The 23,366-nt window shown below is 48.4% G+C and overlaps 1 protein-coding gene across 5 annotated transcripts; it reads right to left on the reverse strand.

Annotated features, from left to right (window-relative positions):
* Window positions 1-477: 477 nt before the first annotated feature.
* ST6GALNAC6 (ST6 N-acetylgalactosaminide alpha-2,6-sialyltransferase 6) lies at window positions 478-22,637 on the reverse strand. Of its 5 annotated transcripts, none has more exons than XM_033137871.1 (7): window positions 22,406-22,637; window positions 20,478-20,673; window positions 9,621-9,685; window positions 5,104-5,277; window positions 2,942-3,339; window positions 1,723-1,830; window positions 478-1,573 (listed from the first exon to the last, which is right to left on the reverse strand). In XM_033137871.1, the coding sequence occupies exons 3-7, from the start codon at window positions 9,633-9,635 to the stop codon at window positions 1,387-1,389; spliced, it is 882 nt and encodes a 293-aa protein (XP_032993762.1). In that variant the 5' UTR covers window positions 9,636-9,685; window positions 20,478-20,673; window positions 22,406-22,637; the 3' UTR covers window positions 478-1,386. The 5 variants fall into 5 exon arrangements, with proteins under 5 accessions (XP_032993762.1, XP_032993760.1, XP_032993761.1 ...); XM_033137869.1 differs by having other exon boundaries at window positions 478-1,576; XM_033137870.1 differs by lacking the exon at window positions 20,478-20,673 and having other exon boundaries at window positions 478-1,576.
* Window positions 22,638-23,366: the final 729 nt, after the last annotated feature.

Raw genomic sequence — 23,366 nt, forward strand, 5'->3', positions numbered from 1 at the left:
CGGGGCACCAGGCACCATTGGACTGAGCTGAGGCTACCTTTGCTCTTTCCCATTTTACTTTCCTCCCTCTCAAGGGCTGGGCTCAGGGGTGCCAACTTGAATAAAATACCGGGGCGGGGCAGGGGGGCAGGAAAGCTCTGCACTGCATAATTGACTACAAGATGTAGTGCACACAGACCATTTGAATGGCAATGCCCATCAGCTTTGGGGCCCCAGCACCATCAAATGTTTTATTGGGAGGGCCGAAGAGACCGTGGCCCCTAGATGTTGGCTCCTATGGCTGGGCTCATTTTGGCCAGCGGGTGCAAACTTAATAAAAACTAAACAAAACACAAACCCGCTTCTTAAGTAAACAGCAGACTAATGACACATGGCTTGCCTCCCTGGAATAAAAACAAAATCTTCGATCTGTTCCACCCCATGCTACTCCTCTTTCCAGCTCCTCTTGGGTCTATTTGCAAGATGTTATTTTAGTACAATGCAAAGAGTTGGCACAGGAAGGTGAGCTAGCAGGGTTTGTGGGGGTGGGGGAAAGAGGAGCCATAGCAGGTACTTGTGGGTTTGCTCGGGTTGAGCAAATCCGTCGATTTTGGTTTCTCTCAGTTTCTCATTATTTCCAATCTCCAGTTCTCCACATTTCAACATTTGCCTTGCAATTATTATTTTTTTGGTAAAAGTAAAAAGTCCCTATTAAAAAAGTTAGCAGCATTTTAGTTCCCCTCCCAACCACCGCAACCACTTCTCCCTCCCACAAGGGAGTGCTGTCCTTGACCCTCTCAAAAAAGGTTGCCTGCCCCTGTTACAAAGGGCTGGGTAAAATTCAAGGTCTGCCCACAGCTCTTAACCGTGACAGATGAGAACCAAACCCCCATGTACTAAGGAAGTCTACCTCTGTATAACCCGCTCCAAGCAGGAGGCAAAACGCAGTGGAGGGCTGCCACCTTCACACCCCTCCTTGTAGGCTTCTCCGAAGTACCTGGTTGGAAGATACAAGGTGCCGAGCTCTCATCCTGATCCGACAGGGGTCGTTTTGTGTGCTAATACAAGCCCTCTGGTGGGCTTTCAAACCATGGGCTTTCCTGGCAACAACAGGCTGTGAGCTGTCATTAAGCGGGGGGGGGGGGGGCAGGTAGCAGAGTCATCCAATGCATAATGCCCAAGGGCATTGTGGGAAGTTTAAAACAGCAGCTGAGCGGCCTGGCACAAGGAAGGCCTGGGGATAGGATCAACGTTGGCCCTTGAGCCATCTTCACACCCAGGGCATCTCTTTCCCTCCTCCTGTTGTGGAGAGGGCTGCGTGCCCCAGAAGCTCCTCCCCATTGCCCCGCAAGTCCATGGGTTTGGCACTTGTGTGGTTTCTCCTCTGCCCCACCCCACGGGGGGGCTTCAGTCCCAGTTCGGGTGGGAGAAGGTGATGTTGTAGAGACTTGCCCACTTGGCAAAGACCCGCTTCTCGGTGATGAACCGGTGGTGGTGGCCCTTGCGGCTTTGTTCGTTGTGGATGTAGGTGGCACATTCATCCGGACCCTTCGGCTCATAGTAGTGGTAGGGCAACTTGTGGGGCAGAGGCTTCCTGCTATTGGGGAAGAGAACGGGGTGGGGGGGAGGGTTCGGTGAGCAGAGAGCGGTGCAGGGAAGCAGAGGCAGAGATTGAGACAGCCCTGGGACAACCTCTCCCCCCCCCTCAAAACTGACAAGGAGCATGCAGAGTGCAGGACTTACATGCAGTAGTTGGGGGGGACCATCCCATAGACGTGGATCTTGTCACACAGCTCAACGGCAATCACCATGGTGAACCAGCCGGTGCTCAGCCATGACCGTGATGTCACTCTGCAAAAGCAGGGAGAAACAAAAGGAGAGCTTATTTCCCCATAGGAAAGGGAATCCAAACACAACCTGATATAGATTAGATGCCAACCTGCAACAAAATGTTGCAGTGAGGAATTCTCCACAGGAGCCAGTGTGGTGTAGTGGTTAAGAGCGGTAGACTCGTAATCTGGGGAACCGGGTTCGCGTCTCCACTCCTCCACATGCAGCTGCTGGATGACCTTGGGCTAGTCACACTTCTCTGAAGTCTCTTAGCCCCACTCACCTCACAGAGTGTTTGTTGTGGGGGAGGAAGGGAAAGGAGAATGTGAGCCGCTTTGAGACTCCTTCTGGTAGTGATAAAGCGGGATATCAAACCCAAACTCTTCTTCTTCTTCTTCACATTGAGGATTCCAGTCACTCTGTTCCATTTCACATCAGTTTTTCATTCCACACACCCCATATACTGTACTCCACAGTCAGTCGGCATTCTTTTATCACTCAGCACACACTCCACCCTCATTTGGCTGGTTTTGTTTTTTGTTTTTTTGTGGGAGGTGCCTGCCCGTTTCTGCCGATCCAATGGGGTCCCAGGCACCTAAACAGGGTCCGTGTCCCTTTTGGAGAGAGACGCGGCAGAGACTGTCATGGCTTTAAGGAAGGTGGTTTATTCACCTGTTTACACCTTCAGTCAGCATAGACGGAGTCCAGATCTTATAGCATAGTTCTTTCAAGAGGCAGCAGGGCAGGCAACCTGCCCAAACTGGATCTCAGCTCTTCTTCCTCCTTCTCCTTCCTGGCAACCCTTGCTCAATAACTTCATTTTCATGTCCCCTCAAACACACATCTCACTCCCTTTTGCCCCCTTTGCCATGTAAACAAGATTGGTTCTTCTCTAGACCAGCCAATTAATCAATATCCTAGCATTTCTTCCTTTCTAGGATTTAGCCGCCGCCCTCCACCTATTAACACCATTTTTCTTCTACTTCTGCAAATCTGCAGACACCTCCCTCTTGTAAGTTAAAAGGAAAAGATACAACCAACCTATCTTTCTTCCCTCCCTCCCCACAGCAGGGCTTGCCTGGAAGAGGAGCTGCAGAAAGTATGCTGGAGGGACAATGGCAGGTGAATTTACCTGTCCTTCCCTGTCTCCTTTTTGAACAAGTCGTCAAACTGTTTCATGCGCCTGGGGGAAGCTACGAAGGCTGTCATGTTGGGGAATGACATGCTGACGCGCTGAATGACCTTCAGCAAGCTCTTCTGCATCCTGACCGGTGGCCCCCAAAAGATTAAGATGGTGTCCGGAGTCTTGTTGACAAACTCCTGTGGTTTCTTCAGGACCCGGAAGATACTTGAATGGGCCACCACCCTGAAGGTCGTCTTGTTACCAACATCCGCTTCGTAGGACGTCGTGGGAGCATCGTTCATACGAACTGTGCACTCCGACTGGTCGATTGCTGCCCCCAGCTTGCTCCCCAGCAGGTGACTGGAACTGGTGACGATCACACATTGGCTGCAGTGATGATCCAAAGTCTGGGGGTGGGGTGGGGGGAAATAAGAGTAAGAGGCGACATAGCATAAGTTTATAAAATTATGCAAGCTACACGGGTGGCGCTGTGGGTTAAACCACAGAGCCTAGGGCTTGCCGAGCGGAAGGTCGGCGGTTTGAATCCCTGCGACGGGGTGAGCTCCCATTGTTCGGTCCCAGCTCCTGCCAACATAGCAGTTCGAAAGCATGTCAAAGTGCAAGTAGATAAATAGGTACCGCTCCAGCGGGAAGGTAAACGGCGTTTCCGTGCGCTGCTCTGGTTCACCAGAAGCGGCTTAGTCCTGCTGGCCACATGACCCGGGAGATGTACCCCGGCTCCCTTGGCCAGTAAAGCAAGATGAGCGCCACAACCCCAGAGTCGTCCGCGACTGGACCTAATGGTCAGGGGTCCCTTTACCTTTAGCTTTTTTTATGGAGGAAGTGGATAGAGAAAGGTTTTTCTCCCTCTCTCATAACACCAGAACTCAAGGACTTCCAATTAAGTTGAATGTTGGGACTTCCAGTTGGGCACCGAGCTGCACAGTCGGGAGAAGCCTTGGCTCTGAGGTTTCTCTAATGCTGAGGGGGGAGGGGTAGTCGCAACTGCGCTGCGACCCCCTGGAAAACTCTAGGAAGAGCGTCCTGGAGGCATGGATCCTGTGGATACCCCCAGAGCCTCCCCTACTCTTCGGTAAGCCCTAGTAAGGGCTGCTGAAGCGAGCGGGGTCGAAGGCTCGGTATCGTGGATCACCACTACCCCTTCAGCAAGAAGTACCGGCTGCTGGCAGAAGGAGCGCTCAATTCCTCCACGATTAGGATCTATTTTGACTTTGTAAGTACCTATTTAACATAAGAAAAGTCACCAGACTCATCATTCCATCCTTCTGGTTTACAGAGCCAGAGGGAAGGGAACAGTGGCTGGTGACATGCCAGAAATTATGGAATTTCTCAAGATCCCTCCCCGCCCGCTCCCCTTTCCAGGACCACCAATGATTAATCTACAGCCACAAAGCCCATTGGGAGACCTTGGGCCAGTAACACAGCCTAACCAACCTCACAGGGTTGTTGCAAGGATAAAAACGGGGCTGGGGAAGTGTCTATAGCATGCCTTGAAGTGTTTTGGAGAATGTAATTTTTCTGTGATGTAAATGTAATAATAAACAGAGGTAGGGAACCTTTTTCAGTCTGAGGGCTGCACTCCCTTCTGGGCTGTCGCCCATGGGACACATGTCAGTGGTGGGCAGGACCAGAGGCAAAAGTGGGAGGGGCGATGAATGTAAATGAGGGCCTTCTGGGGGTTCCCTTGCTGCGAGAAGCCAAGTTACAGGGAACCAGGCAGAGGTCCTTCTCGGTAGTGGCACCCGCCCTGTGGAACGCCCTCCCACCAGATGTCAAAGAGAAAACCAACTACCAGACTTTTAGGGGACATCTGAAAGCAGCCCTGTTTAGGGAAGCATTTAATGTTTAATAGATTATTGTATTTTAATATTCTGTTCGAAGCTGCCCAGAGCGGCTGGGGAAACCCAGCCGATGGGCGGGGTATAAATAATAAATTGTTGTTGTTGTTGTTAATTTTATCTTAGTTGCTTACACAGTCCTTTTTCTCCCAAGAGTTCAAGGACACTTTCTAGTTAGGCAGAAAACACCTGATTGTGCCGCAGAGCCAGTGAGGGGGTGAGATCTGTGGAGATCTAGGCCCCAAGCCTGAGATTTCCCATTCTATGACCTGCAAAACAATGGCAGCTGAAAGTTCCACGCGCTCCCCATACCTTGTTTCCAGAGACTGGCAGGTACCCGCTCTTCACCCCCCATTTCTTGAGGCTAGAAGGCAGCGGGGGCTTCGCTTTCTCAGCGGTGTAGTGGAAGACCTCGCTCCTGCCATTGTAGATGATTAGCAGCATGACCAGACCAAACAGAACCACAAAGACAACTGCGCGCTGGCCCTGCAGACACAAAGAGCGGACACGGGGGGTGGGGGTGGGCAGAAATAGTCAGAAGAGCCAGGTTGCTCTCCAGGGCGTCTATTCACACAGGGCACCTTTCTAGCTTACAGAAGCCTGCATAAAAAGGGATTCGGGGACATTAGTTGTTCGCAAGCAGAGCACGAGCCAAGAGCAGCAAAATATAAAGGTCATGGAAAGCAGGAGATCTGCTTGATCCTGGGTGCAGAGGATCCAGGATACATCCACTCAGGAGCGGCCCGTCCCACTTCACCACCTGAGGTAAAACAGGAAGGTGCTGCTTCCCCATTGGGGTTGAATTGGCGTTCAGCAGCAGCAGGAGCAAGGGTGGGGCTGTGACTGAGGTGGCTGCTTCAGTCTGCCTCATGGGTGGGCCACTCCTGAATTCACTGTTAATGCACAATTACTGCATCTGTGAAAAGCCCTGCTGGATCAGGCCAAAGGGCCCATCCAGCATCCTGCTCTTACAGCAGCCCAATAAGAGGCAGGACCCATAGCTGTAAACCTTTCCCTTTTTTGGCGGGAAACAGCAGGGAGGGTTGACAGGAATTGTTGTAAGAATTTAAGGTATTTTATATATATATATATATATATATATATATATATATATATATATATATATATATATATATATATAATATTATTAATTCACCAAGCAAACACAGGAAGAACAGGCCTCACGCCATTTTTCACTCCCAAACTGACATCTCTGCAAGGAGGAAGGAGGTGAGCAGCCCTCTGCCTGACTGATAATCTCTGGCATTCTGATGGGCCATTTCCCAAAGGACGGTCATTACCCCTGCCTGCCCAGGACAGGAAACCATGAACACTTTTGTGTGTCTGGGAGGGGTTCAAGGAGGGATGGCACAGGTGTGAGAATTCTCAGGTTACCTCCTCTGACCATCCCACTTTGTGATGTAATTCTGATGTATGTATGATGTATGGAGGGGTGTTCTTGAGCCGGAGCGGGGCTATTTCAAAAGTCTATACAGGAGCCTGCGCTCCATTGTTCTAGGTCTTTTGCTTGCAAAACACCCTGCTGCAACTGTTCCTAATAAACAAGGCCTTGATTTGGGAGACTCGGTATTGTCTTTGTCTTTGTGCTGCGTTGTCTAGAAGGGGCTCTTAAATTATAGCACTCTTCCCAGTGTTACAGACTCCCTTCTGGAGACGGACCCAGTTACAGAATTTTTATAACACTATGGCGGGACCTGAGCACAAGAGCACCCTCCCATCTGTGATTCCCGTCAATTAGTATCCAGTGGAGGGAGAATGTAGCCATCACAGTAAGTTTACCAGGTTGTTTGTTTGTTTGTTTTTCAAATATTCCGTGGACACTTTTTTTTTTGAAAGAGAAAAAAGTTATTTAAAAAAGTTATTTTTTTAAAAAAAAAATATTAAGAAGTAATATCTTCTCTTCTGTGATCTCCTCTGTCGCACAGCCTTCCTCTGGGCCCCGGTCTGCTCTCTTGGAGCGCTAGCCCCCGTGGAGTAGGCTCGGGTCGGGCCTGGGCTCCGCCACGTATCCTTGCCTCTCCTACCTCTCCTAAGCAGTGCGGCAAGGTCAGCCCCCCCATCTTTTTTCTCCTTCCTCTTTCTTTCTTTTATTGTGTTTTTTATTAAATATTTTCTCGATTCACAAAAGTATGTGCATTGTCTCTCTCTCGTATTTTTTCCAAGTGACATTTTTACAAATCAGCTTCATTTGTTGAGACATTAGGAAGAAAAAGGGCGAAATAGGTGGGCGGGGGGGAAGATGGGTGGGGTCTAAGATAGGCTTAAGATGGCTCTGGTTATGAGTTCTTTGTGGTGTAAGAGGGCATTATTGTTTTGGAAATTCTCCTGCCTTTCTCTCTCTCTTCTTTCTCCTTCTCCTCTCCTCCTTCTCCCTGCATTGGCTCCGGGGTTTTCATGGCAGTCAGCCTGGTGGCTGGGTGCTCTCGCTCCCTTCTCAAATTGGGGTAGGGTGGGGTCAGTGGTTCCCCCAGGTGACGCTTCAGGCATCCCTGGTTCTCCCTCAGCAGTGGCGCCCACCATTTTGCCTCACCGGAAGTCCCCATATGATGTGTCTTGTGCTGTTGAACCAATCACGCATTCTGGGGACGGGTTTTGTGCGGGTACAGATTTGTAAATCCGGGGACTGTCCTTAGGAAATGGGGACGTCTGGTAACAGCTAGTGACCAGTAATAGCCTTATCCCACCCCCCAAAAAAGAGAACCTGAGCACCAGTCTGGAGGGGGACAGACATTTCCCCCTTTCCTCTCCCATCCTACTAGAGCAGGGGTCCCCAAACTTACCCAGCCTTGGGCCGGTTCTTCCGGCGCTGATTGCGCAGTGGGCCGGAGGGCGGCACTCGCTTTTTCCAGTGCACTTCCGGGTCGGCGCAGCACCAGAAATAGCTTTTGCGGGTGCAGACGGGCCTCCGCAGACCTGAAAGTGCGCCGGAAATGACGTTTTGTGCATGCACAAAAGCTATTTCCGTCGCTGCACTGACCTGGAGATGGGCAACTGCACCGCGCCGGTAAGAGCGGGCGTCGTGCGTCGTTGGGGGCCGCACAATTGGCTCGCGTGGGCCGCATCTGGCCCACGGGCCTTAGTTTGGAGATGTCTGTACTAGAGCAACTTTAATCAACTGGTTTTGGACCACAGCTCTCAGCAAGCACAAATTTATGCAAAGCTTGCTTTTTGAAAACAAACAAAGAAACAAACTTAAGTGCTTCGTGATTGCCTTTTGTGAGTAAATTATTTAGTGTTGTGATCCTGGGGAAATCTGAATAAGGAACTAATGGAACTGCTGGGCAGGGAGAGGGGGGGAACAGTGGGTGTGGTGGTGAACAGCCGCAAGAGAATAAAGAGATTGAACTGTGCAGCAAACCCAGAGAACCAGAAGTGCTTTATGTGGCTCTTAACATTTTACGTTCGTTTACCCTCGTAGGAGAGCACTATGAATTCCTGGCTTGGTGCAGGAGGCATGCCACTCCCAAAGGGAAGCAATTCCCAAAGTTTGTGCAGAAGCTAAATGTGCCCACCCAGGCCTCTGTATCTGGTCCTTGAACCTCTCCTTAGGCCACACACTTTCCCAAGCCATGCCCATCACTGGCCCTGCTGCATAGCCCAAGTGCTTTTGCCTGTATGGAATGTGTTCCTTGAACACTAATGAAGCTTTTGCTTATCTGGAGGGAGGGAGACGAGGGACATGTGAATGTGTATATGAAAGCCTGCAGTAGAAAGGTGTTCTTTATATTCTTTGCTTTGCTCATTTTTGCCTCTGGTACAGTCCTGGAAACCAAGTCTCATGAACGGTTGAGGGAGCTGGGTATGTTTAACTTGGAAAAGAGGAGACAGAGAGGAAATGATGATATCCATCTCAACATATCTCAAGGGCTGTCGCATGGAGGATAGAGCAAGCTTGTTTCCTCCTGCTCTGGAGGGTAGGACTCAAACCAGTGGATTCCAGTTACAAGAAGGAGCGTCTCCACCCCCATCGATCTACCTGGACACTGAGGTCCAGCACCAAGGGCCTTCTGGTGGTTCTGGCGGTTCCCTCACTGCAAGAAGCCAAGTTAGAGGGATCCAGGCAGAGGGCCTTCTCGGTAGTGGCACCCTCCCTGTGGAACGCCCTCCCACAAGATGTCAAAGAGAACAACAACTACCAGACTTTGGTATCTGAAGAAGTGTGCATGCACACGAAAGCTCATACCAGGAACAAACTCAGTTGGTCTCTAAGGTGCTACTAGAAAGAATTTTCGATTTTACCAGACTTTTAGAAGACATCTGAAGGCAGCCCTGTTTAGGGAAGCTTTTAATGTTTGATGGATTATTGTATTTTAATATTTTGTTGGAAGCCGCCCAGAGTCCCTGGGGGAGCCCAGCCAGATGGGCAGGGTATAAATAAATTGTTGTTGTTGTTGTTGTTGCTGCTGCTATGAAAGGAGATTCCAACTAAACATCAGGAAGACCTTTCTGATGGTAAGAGCTGTTTGACAGTGGAACAGACTTCCATAAGAGGTGATGGACTCTCCTTCCTTGGAGGTTTTGAAGCAGAGGTTTGATGGCCACCTGTCATGTATGATCTACGTGAGATTCCATCATTGCAGGGGGTTGGACTACAGATAGATGACCCTCCCAACTCTGCAGGTTCTATGATTCTATGTGGCACTTGGAAACTTTGTGCAGAAGGGAATGAGGCCGCACAGGCTGAAAAAGACTCCCTGCCACTGGTGCAGTGCAGCAATGCAACATTCATATTCATAGATCAATAATATGGGGGAAGAAACAGATTTCTCCTGAGACTGCAGGGGGCAGGAGTGGGGTAGGGAGCTCACCTTGTCGTTTTTCATGTCGCCGTCCTGGCCTTAGGTTGGAGCCTCGATCAGCGTAACTTGGGTGCCTGAAATAAAGTCAAAAGGACAGGGTGATATTTGTGGTTTCTGGATGAAAAAGAAGGGGCTTTTACTAGCGTACAAAGTGTTCCACCACCCTGGGGTAGGGGCCACTTCAATGCAAGGGAGAGTGGGAAAGGGTCTACTTTGCGCCTGGGCTAAGCACTGTAAAGTTGCAATGTGCTAATAAGGAAGCAGAGTGTGAGCATGTGCCAAGTGTACTGTTACAAAAGCCCAGTCCCTGCCCCTCTCTCTGCCAAGCAGTGGCCAAACAGAGCGCATGGGGCCACAGGCACACACAGGGTCTGTGTCCCTTTGGAGAATAGAAGACATGGCAGAAGGACCCGTGGCTTCTATCAGAAGGACCTGTCTGCTCCTCTCCTTCTGGCACCTCTGCAGCCACTGGTTCCTCTGGCAGGCTCTCAGGAATCTCAGTTTTCTCCTCCTCCACAGTAGGCTTCCCCGGGGTCAATCAGAAGCTGCTCAGCTCAGCTAGCCAGCTTTCCCTCCAAGGCACTTTCCTCCTCCACCACTTGCACCCCAAGAGTAGCTCCTCCTCAGCTCCAGCCAGCTTGGTACCTTTTCCTTCCATCACTGGCTCCTGGCATGGAGTCACACTTTATTCTTTCAGCTGCTGTGGTGTTTTTGCATCTGTTCCCACTGTCAGCTTTGGTGCTCGCCCTTCAGCTTCCACTGCTGGTTTAGATGTTCCTACATCAGCTTTAACTGCTCGAGGAGTACTGCCATTCCTCCCTCCATTTTTTTTTACTTCTGGTGCACGTTGCTCCTGGGTCTTCTCTCCAGGAAACACAGATCCCACTCCTGACACCAGTGTTACAAAAGCCTGGTGCCTGCCCCTCTCTCTGCCAAGCAGTGGCAAGAGAGCAGGCACACACAGGGTCTGTGTCCCTTTGGAGAATAGAAGACACAGTGGAGACTGATGTGGTTTACATTCCCCAAGGCATTCCAGGCAACCTCCTGTCTCCTTCTCCAAGATGGATCTCAGACTTACTTCCTCCTCTTTCTGCCCAGAAGCCCCTGCTTGAAAACTCCCTTTTCCTGTCCCTCAAACACACAATTCTAGTTACAGGTAGGTAGCCATGTTGGTCTGCCATAGTCGAAACAAAATAAAAAATAAAAAATATTCCTTCCAATAGCACCTTAGGTCCAGTCGTGTCCAACTCTGGGGTTGCGGCGCTCATCTCTAGTTACTGGCTGAGGGAGCCGGCGTACAGCTTCCAGGTCAGGTGGCCAGCATGACTAAGCCGCTTCTGGCAAACCAGAGCAGCGCACGGAAACGCCGTTCACCTTTACCTTATCCTGCGTATAACACTGCCCCCCATTAGCAAAAAGGGCGGCTTTCCACAGCTGTGCTCGAGTGCCTGAAATGTCCCGCCCTCCTTTATCACTATCATCATAATTAATACTGCAGTGAAACATTTTTTAAAAAAAAACCCACAAGAACAGTTCCTCTGTAAATGACCTCCAGTTTCCTGGATTTCACCAGGCCCTTTCCTTTCCTTTTGGGGGCACCCTCTGGCCACTGTTCTGCACCCAAATACAGCTTACCCAGTCACCCACACTTGGCATGCAAGAAGATGAGCTTCTAACGACATGTTTAAGCCAGGATGCGAGCCTCAGTGCCAGAGACGTCCCACCCAAAGGCCCTCCTCTATCATTCCTTATCAGAACAATTCGTAAACATCATTAAGAGTTTCCATCATCACAAACATGCAAAAGTACATCACTGAACAGGGTAACAAAACACTATCTCACCCAGGGCCATAAGAGGGAATGCCTGATTCAGAATGTCCATACCAATTGATATGAGCAAGTAAAAATGGATCAAATTTTGCCACTAGTTGTAAAAGATATTTGCCATTATTTGGAGATCCAAAATGTAAGCCTCGTTCTACAAGAGTGGTACCTCAGGTTACATAGGCTTCAGGTTACAGACTCCGCTAACCCAGAAATAACGCTTCAGGTTAAGAACTTTGCTTCAGGATGAGAACAGAAATCACATGACGACGGCGTGGCAGCAGCAGGAGGCCCCATTGGCTAAAGTGGTGCTTCAGGTTAAGAACAGTTTCAGGTTAAGAACGGACCTCCAGAACGCATTAAGTACGTAACCAGAGGTACCATTGTACAGCAATAATTCTCTGCATGACATGCCACCAGTACTGCTGTTCTGCTTTTATTTGTTCTTCTAGCTTGGAAGTTAACGTTTGCCCTCACTTCCTTGTTAGGTAGGTCAACATGGCATTATTATGCTTCCCTTAATTTTCATGACTTTGGTTAAGATGAGGGTTTTGTCAGTCATCAAACCCTTCAATAGTTAAAGCTGTGGAAGAAGATGCAAGGTCTGGAAAGGGTTTACAAACAAAGCAATAAATCCAGCCTTTTGACTGGAGAATATACAAGCCACTCTAAGCTATATGTTTCCCCATTTGCTTTTGTTGAATAAAAAAAGAGCTTTTGTGCAAAGCCTGGACTGCTTTTTGTACACTCGCTTGCAATTTGAAAATGGTCCACAATGATGCAGAACTTGAGAGGGACCCCTCTCTACCCAATAGGATACTTCCTCATGTGATAATTCTGACCACAAAACAACATCTGTAACAGTATATCTATGTTTGGCATCATATTTATCTGCATCTGGATGGCCTATCTTACCAGGTATGAACTGCAAAATCTGACCATTCGCATTATTTTCTTGTGGCTCTTTTGCCTCTCCCTGTCCAGTCAGTGACTCTTGAATTAGTTCTATATTTTCAGTTTGAGCCAGCATCATGGCTGCCTCCTCATAATCATCTTGCTGTTCCACATCCTGCTTCACTGTTTCTCTTTCAGGGAGGTTTTTGTCTGATTGCATGCTAGTACATTGGTACCTCGGTTTAAGAACAGTCCAGTTTAGGAACGATTCGGTTTGCAAACTCCACAAAACCGGAAATAGTGTCTTGGTTTGAGAACTTTACCTCGGTCTAAGAACGGAATCCGAATGGTGGAAGGGCACCAGCGGCAGGAGGCCTCATTAGTGAAAGCGTGCAGCAAAAAGGTGTATAAACCAAATTCTGGACGATGTGGAGCTATATCAAAATCTCTTAACTGGTGGGGGAGTTTGTTCGCCGTTAAATATCGGCATTACCCCTATCTACAGAGTTCCATCTTATTTAACATCACTCACGGTTGCTTCACATCGTTATGCCTTCATTAGAGCTAGGTTTAATGTTTTTCCATCGAACGTGCTGAGTCATAGATTTACTAAGGGCCAAGTTTCTCCTATGTGTGCCTGTGGAAACAAATCAACTGAATCTCTACAGCATGTTATGTTCAACTGCCCTATGTACAGATCGATACGTGCCAGTATATTAAATCCGATAATTCAGTCCATTGCTGATAAGCCAGTTGACCTACGTCTTGCTTGGGTTCTCCAAGATGTGGACCCTTATATAACTCTACAGGTTGCTAGATTCCTAACAGCTGTCATCTCGCACAAGAGACAAAATGGGATGTCAGCCGATTACTGATGATTAGATATGTTTTTCAAAAATAGAATTAGACATTGTTTTTAGTTTTGGGTGCCTAAATTTTAACTTTAATTCTTTTTATATATGTTTTATCGAAGTGATAATATTGGTCCCAGTGAGTTGTGTTATTATATCCGCGGCCTGTATTGGGTTATCGTTTTATTTGATTTTATCTGATTTTTGATTGACTGCTTGTTTTGTATTGTATGATTGTATTGTATGACGGGCGCAAATGCCGAATAAACACCTATCTATCTATCTAGTGAAAGCGTGCCTCGGTTTAAGAACAGTTTCAGTTTAAGAACAGACTTCCGGAACGGATTATGTTCATAAACCAAGGTACTTGGCTCAGGCTGGATAGCTTCACTGCTGACCCTTGTTGCTTCAATGAGTGGTTGATGCACAAAAGCAGTGTTTGGTCTTAACTTCATTACCCAAGCATTTTCGAGTCTCTATCTCTTGCGCTTGCTAGCACCACTTTCAAATCTTTTACTCATGCTCAGATTAGAATCTAAAAATTTAAAAAAAATATTCGACTGGATAAACTTGGTGGGCTTCTATCACTCTTCAGTAGCTGCCACCACTCACTGACTCCCCTGTGCCTTTCTGGAGGGGCAGTGAGACCCCTCTGGCTGACTCCTGGGGTTTGGAGATGAAAACGCCTAACTTGGGGTTTCTCCTGCACATTTTGGGGCTTTCCCCCTCCCAGGACCCTTCTTAAGGCACTGGTAGTGGGCAGAGCGGGGGAGACTCCGTGGTCAGAGCACCAGACTAGTCTTTTAAACAAAGAATAAAGATTTTATTGACTAACAGGATTTTAAACACAAAAGGCACTTTAAATCAAACACAGAAAGGAAAACACCACCGGGCACAAATAAAAGAAGACAAAACGCAGTTCCTCTGTCCCTGAACCGATCCCTATACTTATTTTCCCTTGGGATGAGGTCCCGTTACCAACCTGCAGCCTGGCCTCCTGCCTTCTGCAGGTAGTTAATCTGGTTCCCCCCAAGGATCCCTTCCCCCTGCTGCCTTCCCTGATCCCCAAGGCCTCTCTCTGCCTGTGGGCCATCTCCATCTGCAGGGCATGCTGCAGGCACCAACAGGGCTCTGTGAAGTGTGGAAGATAGACTTCCCTGCCTGGGAGGGGGGAGGCCAGAGCCAGTCACATGTGCTTGCCCTGCTCTGTTCAAGCCAAGGAGGAGGGAAGGAACGGAAGGGACTTGGCAGAGCTTGCTTGCCTGGTCTATCTGCCCCAGCCGGCCCCCCCACCCACTCCCACTGACCACTACAGACCTGACCCTGCAGCTGGGGAAGGCTGTGCAGCTGGATGCTGCCCCTGGGCCTGCTGGCTCTGGAGTCCTGGAGTCTGTACTCTGAATAGTGGCACCAGGGACCTCCAAGGGGCAGGGGTTGCCAGTCTCATCAGGACTGGCCTTAAGGCACTTGGAGCAATGGGGCCAGTCCTAAGGGCCCCCCCCCCCTGCACCAGGGCAATCTAGATGGATTTTATTTATATCTCTAAGATTCTGCAGACTTGAGCTGTGAACTGGGGCCCCACAAAAAAATTTCAAGTTGGGCCCCAGAGCTTCAAATTGAGCCCCACTGGCTGGCCCTGAGTCTCATAGTTGCTGGGCCCGAGTTGCCCTGCCCTTGTGTGAAGTCTTGGGTTTGCAATTTTGGGAGAGGGGAGACTGACTGCTGGGGGGCAGGTGGGCTGGGGAGGCCCCCTAGATTTAGAGACCCTAGGCTTCAGCCTACTTAGCCTATACATAAATCTGACACAGCATGCATGGAATGGAAACAAAACAAGACATCACAGCATTTCAAAGTCATTGTTGAACTTGCAGGTACAGTCTCTTTGTGGGTCACTCAGTTCACAGTGTCAACAGCAGAAACCCCCACCCCCTCTTCTTGTAGTAGCTTGCCTGGGTTGCCCACAGAGCTTACACTTCAGTAAATAAAACACAGTCCTCAGTCCTTCTGGTGCCCTCCTATTCCTTCTGGGTTGTGGGTCAGGGCCCCCAAACACACCCAGTCCCAAAACAATTTCTGCAGCCGCTTCAAACACAATCCCAGGATCCCAGCTGCCTCCTCTCTGGCCCACGGAGAATCTGCTCCCTGGGGCCCAGTCCACCTCATCTCTTGCCCCATATTCCAAATCAAAATCTTGCCACCTGGCTTGATCTGAAAACACTTTCTTCCGAAGAGCAGACACCCTCTTTGCTTACTCCTGGAACTAAACAAAGACAAGTAACTCTCCCAGTGGCTTCTTTCAACCTGGCTGCTGCCCCAGCATTGAGACAGGTCCCTACCCCCACAGACCATTTTGGGCAGGGGTCAGAAAACTTTTTCAGCAGGGGGCCAGTCCACTGTCCCTCAGGCCTTGTGGGGGGCCGGACTATATTTTGGGGAAAAAATGAATGCATTCCTATGCCCCACAAATAACCCAGAGATGCATTTTAAATAAAAGGGCACATTCTACTCATGTAAAAACACCAGGCAGGCCCCACAAATAACCCAGAGATGCATTTTAAATAAAAGCACACATTCTACTCATGTAAAAACACGCTGATTCCTGACCATCCGCGGACCGTATTTAGAAGGCGATTGGGCCAGATCCGGCCCCCAGGCCTTATTTTGCCTACACATGATTTTGGGACACTGAAGGGGTAAAATCACCCGTGGTATTTATCTCAAGCCCATAACATTATTTTGTGACACGACAGCCAGGACTCCACACAGGTGGGGTTAGTGGTGGATCTTTCCCCCAGGTACATCAAATACCGTGTTTCCCCGAAAATAAGACATACCCATAAAATAAGCCGTAGCAGGATTTCTAAGCATTTGCGCAATATAAGCCATATCCTGAAAATAAGACATAGTGATAGGCGCAGTTCTGGAGGGTGCCAAGGAAGAGGCGAGGCTGGGCGTGGCACCTCCCGGCAACACCCTTAAGACGGCCCTGGATAGGCGAGGCTATGCAACTTACCGATGCTGAGCGGTCAAGAAGACGGGCAGCAGCTGGAGGGCGGCTCCTCCAGCAGGAAGGAGCCTCGGAGGTGACCGGAGAGGTGCGGGCAGCCCCATCAACAAGTGATGTAATTAAAAATAAGACACCCCCTGAAAATAAGCCATAGTGTGTCTTCTTGAGGGAAAATAAATATAAGACAGTGTCTTATTTTGGGGAAAACACAGCAGTGGAACCTCATCCTCAGGAGCCAAATGTGGCCTTCCATGAGTCTCCACCTGGGACTTGAGGCTCTCCCAGGCCCATAGTCCTCCTCAGTTTGGGCCTCTTGTCCCCAGACTTCATCTCCCAGCAGCCCTGTTTTGCACTGTGCCTGGGTATTTTTGCCAGGCTGAAATGTGTCTCTGAATGCCTCTTGCATGCCTGGAGGAGGGCCGAGATAGGTATGCAAGTGTGTGCAGAAGCTAACCAGCTGCACCAAGGTAGAACAGTTGTGTTTCAATTCATATATATACTGTATATTACTTAAGATGACCCCCACCCCCCTAGATAAACTTTCTCTCTTTCTTACTTCCCAAGAACAATGTGGCAGCTGGCATCTCTTCTTAACTGTCACGTGTCTTGGATATTTAAATGCTTTTTTTAAAAGCCCTAGTTTTTTTCTCCTGCACTGCACTCAGAGTGATCAGGAAAATGCTCTAATTGACAAGGGAGGGAGGACTGGGGAGGAGGAGGGGGAGGGGAGGGGGGAGAGGCAGGAAACCAGCAGGGTCTATAAACAACACGCAGGAAAAGCAGCAGTGAATGGAAAATCTAGACCTGACCTTAACGCACTGGACTGGGTCCTCCAAACTTGCCCAAGGACAGGATTGCTACGCATGATTAACTTGGGTAACCTGATTTCCTCATGGGTTAGATGTCAGCAAAGAGGCCAAGAGAAGCAGGCAAATCCTGACTGTGACATAGGAAACTGCCTTTATACCGAGGTTATGAGTTTTCAACTAAGGGAAGAAGGGCCATGGCTCAGTGATAGGAGCACCCGCTTGGCATGCAGAAGGTTAGGGCTGGGAGAAAAACCCTGCCTGAAACTCTGGAAGGTCACGGCCAGCCACTGCTGAGCTGGGATGACTGACAAATGCTAGTCTAGGTCCAAGCAAAAACTTATCACAGCCGTGGATTTAAGGTGGGTTTTTGGGCATGGTACCAAACCTGAGTTTGGCCAAACTGCGGGAGGCAGCATGGGCATACCCGGGGGGGGGGGGCAGGGGGCACCAGCCCCCCCCCAGAAGCTAAAAAAATTAAATGGTTATCGGCACTCGGCAGCCTAAAAGGGGGGGGGGGAAGCTCTCCTAAAAAAGCTCAACTACTGGTCTTTCTCCCCCTCCCAAAATCTCAATAACAATTGAGCTGTGCCAACTGACAGCCGGCCACTGCGTGTGTGTGTGTGTGTGTGTTGCGCCGGCTGATGGCTGATCATTGCAAGGGAGCTTTGGAAAGTGAGTTCCCTTGCATAGTGAGTAGTTCCTTTGCGGGGGCTGAGGATCCTGGGAAACTGAGTTTTTCTGGCATTTGAGGCTTTCTGTTGGGGGGGGAGTTTTTCTCTTTTTTGAAGCTGTTTTTGTTTGCTGTTTTCATAATGTGGTCAGTAATCTAAAAATGAAACGAACCCCTAAAAAACGGGGCATTCCTCATCCGCCAAAAAGGTCAACAACTTTGAGCTGAACCCCAAAAAACAGGGGTAGATCACTGCTGAAAGTAGATCACAGTCTCTTGGGAGTTGGCCACCCCTGGTATAAGACATGTAACTAAAATAATTTTTTTAAAAAAAAATTCAAGCAAATAATTGTAATAACTACCGTAATAAAGCACTGCTATAATTATATATAATTTTCCTAAACTTTTGGTTTCATTTGCCTTTCCATGCTGAAATGTCATAACCTGAACGACCATGGCTTGCCTCCCCCCTAGTTTTGATCCTGGGTACGCCCCTGGGAGGCAGTGAAGGATAGGCGTGCCTGGCGTGCTCTGGTCCATGGGGTCACGAAGAGTCGGACATGACTGAACGACTGAACAACAACAACAACCAAACCCTCTTCATTTCACCACCATGTAGATCACGACAGATCACTTGGACCATTTCTATTTATTTGTTAATTCTAACAAGGGCCCCCAAAACAGAGAACATTTTTTTTTAAAGGGCTATAACATTAAAGAGAGATGGCTAAAACTCTCCCTATAGAAGAAAATACTGCCTTATCCCCTAATATCTTGGCACTGCTGCTCACCCCGACCAAGCACCCTCTATCTCCCTCTGCCCAATGGTAGGGCCGTCCTTTGGGGAAGAACTATGGCTCAGAGCATCTGCCTTGCATGCAAAAGGTCCCAAGTACAATCTCTAGTATTTCCAGGTACGGCTGTGAGGAAAACCCTGCCTGAAACAGCCACCCTTCAAAATTCAACATACAAACCCTCCCACTAAAATGCATTATATTAGAGGAAATTTGCTCTGCAAAAATTCGCATGTTCTATAAAACTGCATGCATACAGACAGACAGACAGACATACATGTGTGTATTAGGAGGAATTCTCCTTTGCATAAAGAAAAATATGCATAAATAAAAATGTGGATAACTGATGTTAAGACCAGAAAAATGAGAATCTGAAGAATTTGACAGTTTTGCCCACCCCTAGTTTGCAGAAGGAATTCCCCGCCCCCCTTTTAGGAGCATGCCATTTTAAGCACAATAAAAGGCTTGTTTTCAGTGTTCTTTAGCAATCTGGTTAGAAGGGTTTTAACAATGTGTGGGTGTTAAAATGAAATCCCAGCATCCTGTCCTCGGGATGGAATGTTCTGGGCTGCACAGCAGCGCTGTAACGCCAACATTTTACAATGAAACTGTCATCCATTACTCTCTTAAGTGGGAATAAACCCCAGTGGTCTCAGTGGGGCTCTGTAAAACATGCATGTAATTGATTCTTTGAGCAGAGCTCCCAAGTGGAGCAGAGATTCCCTTCTCTCAAATGTCCTACTGGGGAGTTTCTCCACCTCTTCCTGACTTACCCACCCCTCTGCCAGCAACCGGAAAGAGGCTTGCATGAGCAAGGATGGTTAAGTTTATGCCTGGGCTGCTTTGAAAATAAAATAAAACCTTAAGTATCCATACTTGCCTTCTGTGAGTTAATAATTTAGTGTTATGATCCTAGGGAAATCTGACTCAGTCAGGAACTCATGGAATGGGGGTGGGGGTGGGAGTAGGAGTAGGAGAATTACATTATTAAGTTGGGTGAGAGTGTAAACTGAAAAGCCACAAGAGCTCAGGACGTGTGTCAAACCAGAGAACGCTTTGAACGTGTGCTTAAGCCTCCCGCAATGAGCAGCGGCAACTTTTGCCCAGCTAGGTAGCACACCCATGTGGGGACACAGTAGCCAAAACAGCATCAGTGAGGGGGGGGGGGGTTGTCAGCAGACTTACATATACTGCTTAATAATTTGGAAAATCAATAAAAATAATTGGCAAAAATATATACACTGCTTAATCTGTAAACTGTGTACATAAAAATAAACAATAATACGGCTCTTAACGGCTGCAATTGGTCATCAACAGGTTTACCACACCTACCAGCCAATCACCCATTCCCACCACCCTTGAGTGATACCCTTCCCCACCCTCTCACTATATAGAAGGGTCTGGTGACTTCTGTTTCAGAGTATCTGAAGAAGTGTGCATGCACACGAAAGCTCGTGCTAAGAACAAACTTAGTTGGTCTCTAAGGTGCTACTGGAAAGAATTTTTCTTATTTTTTATGTAGTATGTATTTGCAAGGCCAATGACAGCAAGAGCCAACTCATTCTTTGACTCCATGATCCTTCTCCCTGCTGAGGTCTACAAGGGGCAGCACTGAGACTAAGGAGGAGGAAGATGGCAGGCAGGGTGACCCCCTGGACCGGATTTAAGTAAGCATGCAGGGGGGCAGGGTCTGGCTGGTGGCAGGCTGAGGTTGGTGGGGCTGTGCCCCATTAGCCTTAATGGACTGGCTTCCACTGGTATTTGATAGAACCCTGGAGAGTTTGGGGCGGGTGGGAGAGAGATTTACTCTACATCTTTGCCCCACTCCAGTATTGATTGTGCCATTGTCTATTTTAGCAGATATTGAATATATTGTATGCCTCCTTCAGAACTTCAGCCGGGTACAAATGTTTTAAAACAAGCAGATAAATAAGTGCTGCTTGGGCATTTGGGCCTGTGCCTGATTTAAGCTCTAACAGAGCATATTAAAAATCCAGGTCAGTGTCTCCCTCCTTACCAAGGCAGGATGTCTCACATGAACAAAGTCGGGAGCGTGGCTGGGGGGGTCTTCTCCTTCGTGGGTAGCCATGAGGTGCTGCCAACCCCAGTTGCCAGGCCATCCTTCCATGATGCAGCCCGTGTGCTTGCTCCTTTTATTCAAGCATCGCAACAAGACGTTAGGCACACAGGCCAGCAGCCCTGCTCTCAGAGGCCTGCAAAAGCAAATGGTGGTTTAAAGATAAAATAAAATAAAGCAGATGAGCTGGCTTTTCAAACACGTTTGCTGGTGGGGGAATCAAATCGAATGCAGCCTCAGAACCTCATGGGCTAATCTGCTGGTTGGAGTAGAAGGCTTTCTCTCTAGCTAAACTTGAGCAAAGCACATGATGCTAGGTGGCGGAAGGCCAAATTTGGAATAATTCCCTGCCCCAAGCCAACAGTTCCCCCCCCCCCCGCCAAAGACCTGTTTTCATTAGGGCAGCCTCCACCAACCTGGTGCCCCCCCCCCAGGTTGGCAAAGGCTGCATTAGGGATAAAATAAAATAAAGCTGAGTTATGTCAGATCCCACAGCACAAACACGCAAAATGCAAAAGTGACTCAAAGTTGAGGATCCAGTGCTGGCTCAGCACATCTTGACCAACCACATACAAGGGCCGTCTACACACCATGCATTTAATGCACAGTTTCCCCCCCCCCCCACTCCCCATGAATCCTTGGGACTGTTGTTTGCTGCTCTCAGAGCTACAGTTCCCAGCACCCTTAACAAATAACAGTTTTCATAATTCTTTGGGAAGTGGGGTGTGTGTGTGTGTGCATGTGTGTGTGTGTGTGCGCTTTACATGTGTGACGTATACGTAGTTAATACAACATCTGCCAACCAGAGATAGTTTTTCGATTGTGCAATACAATCACAATCTGACATCTTGTTCCCTGGATATTTTATAACTTGCACTGCCTTGCAAAGCTTTATGCGAAAGTGCAGTGCACAATGATGTAAATAAGTAATATATATATATATATATATATATATATATATATATATATATATTCTTAGGAGTGGTGGGTGGGTTCAAGGAAGTTTATCAAAGAAAGCTGAGCAGTTATGCTTCACTGACCCAAGTAAATCCTTCCATCCCATACAGTCAAGAAACTTTACAAGTAATACACCCCCCCCCCCGCCCACTAAAAATACATTCCACCCTGCCTTCTGTGCCCCTTTTCTTGTGTGTGAGGAAGGGCCATAGCTCAGTGGCAGAGCACCTGCTTGGCATGCAGACAGTCCCAGATTCAATCTCCAGGATCTCCAGGCAGGGTTCAATGAGACCCCCATCCAAATTCCTGGAGAGCCACTACTAGTTGTACTGTAAACAATGCTGAGCTCAGTGGACCAGTGCACTGACTCAGTTTTGACAGCTTCCTCTTTTCATTTACCACTTCCTTCTGCATTGCTATGCTTTAAAAAAAATATTATTGGGGGAGTCTTCTTAGCAGTTATATGTGTACTATAGGTATATATATATATATATATATATATATATATATATATATATATATATATATATATATATGAATAACACACACAACCACCCTGCCCCGAAACCCACCATCCTTCTCTCTAAACCTACCCCTATCCTTTGGAGATTTGTCAAATAAATCGTGAGCATGCACACACATAAAAAGCTTAGCCAAGTGTAACTGATTGTACGGACACCTGGGTCCTTTTGGAGGAGCCCCAAGACCTTTCCCCAAACAAAAATATAATGATGCATTTCCAAGGGAGGCCTGTTTGTTGTTAGAAACTCAGTCGCCTTGCTGTCAGGCAGCCCAAACCCACGAAACAGATCTAGGGGCAACCAGACAGAAACCAGCACTATATCTTAAGGTTTGGCAGCTTCTCCACGCAACCCCCCCCAAAAAAACCCCCCAAAAGCCATGCATGCCACCTTCTTGATCTTCCGGTGCGCCCTCGATCCAGTTCTAGATTTCACCAGGAAAGGATCTCTCCTCTGGGCTGGTACCAGCTTCGCTTGCACATCCCACCACCAGAAGAAGCTGCTAAACCTCTGGGATCCAGACGAAAAGATGACTCTCTTGGATTTTGCAAGCCTCTGGGTCCTAGCACGTCTCGCTTTCTCCCGTCTGCATTCATGCTCCGAACAGCAAATCAGGGGCACCCTTTCCCTCCTCCTCCTCCTCTCTCCTGATCGGATTTCAGCTCGCTCTCTGTCTCTGTCTCTCGCTGTGCGCAGTTAGTGAGGTGTGGGAAAGAGAGATCTGACACCAAGGGGGGGGGGGCGAGGAGCAAATCCAAGCGATCTATTTTTTATTTATTGTTTGTGAGCTTTACACTATTCCCTTCCAATCAAATAGTTCCCAAAGTGATCATATAAGCAACAGGTTACAATGATACAAAAAACCCCGTAAAACTCTGTCTATGTAACTCTCTGTATCTCTCTCTCAAAGGCAGGCGCGCGCGCACACACACACGCAAACCAGCAATCCTTAGTCCTGATTGATAGGGCCAGAGGGATAACCACAAACTGATTTTGTTTTTGGCAGGTGTATATTCTATACTATGGGTCCGGGACACGGGTGGCGCTGCAGGTTAAACCACAGAGCCTAGGGCTTGCCAATCAGAAGGTCGGCCAACCTAGCAGTTCAAAAGCATGTCAAAGTGCAAGTAGATAAATAGGTACCGCTCTGGCGGGAAAGTAAACGGCGTTTCTGTGCGCTGCTGTGGTTCGCCAGAAGCGGCTTAGTCATGCTGGCCACATGACCTGGAAGCTGTATGCCGGCTCCCTCGGCCAATAAAGCAAGATGAGCGCTGTAACCCCAGAGTTGGACACGACTGGACCTAATGGTCAGCGGTCCCTTTACCCTTTACCCTAGGTAGCTTACCATAGT

Source organism: Lacerta agilis, chromosome Z, assembly GCF_009819535.1.
Source record: "Lacerta agilis isolate rLacAgi1 chromosome Z, rLacAgi1.pri, whole genome shotgun sequence".
NCBI classification, from domain to species: domain Eukaryota; kingdom Metazoa; phylum Chordata; class Lepidosauria; order Squamata; family Lacertidae; genus Lacerta; species Lacerta agilis.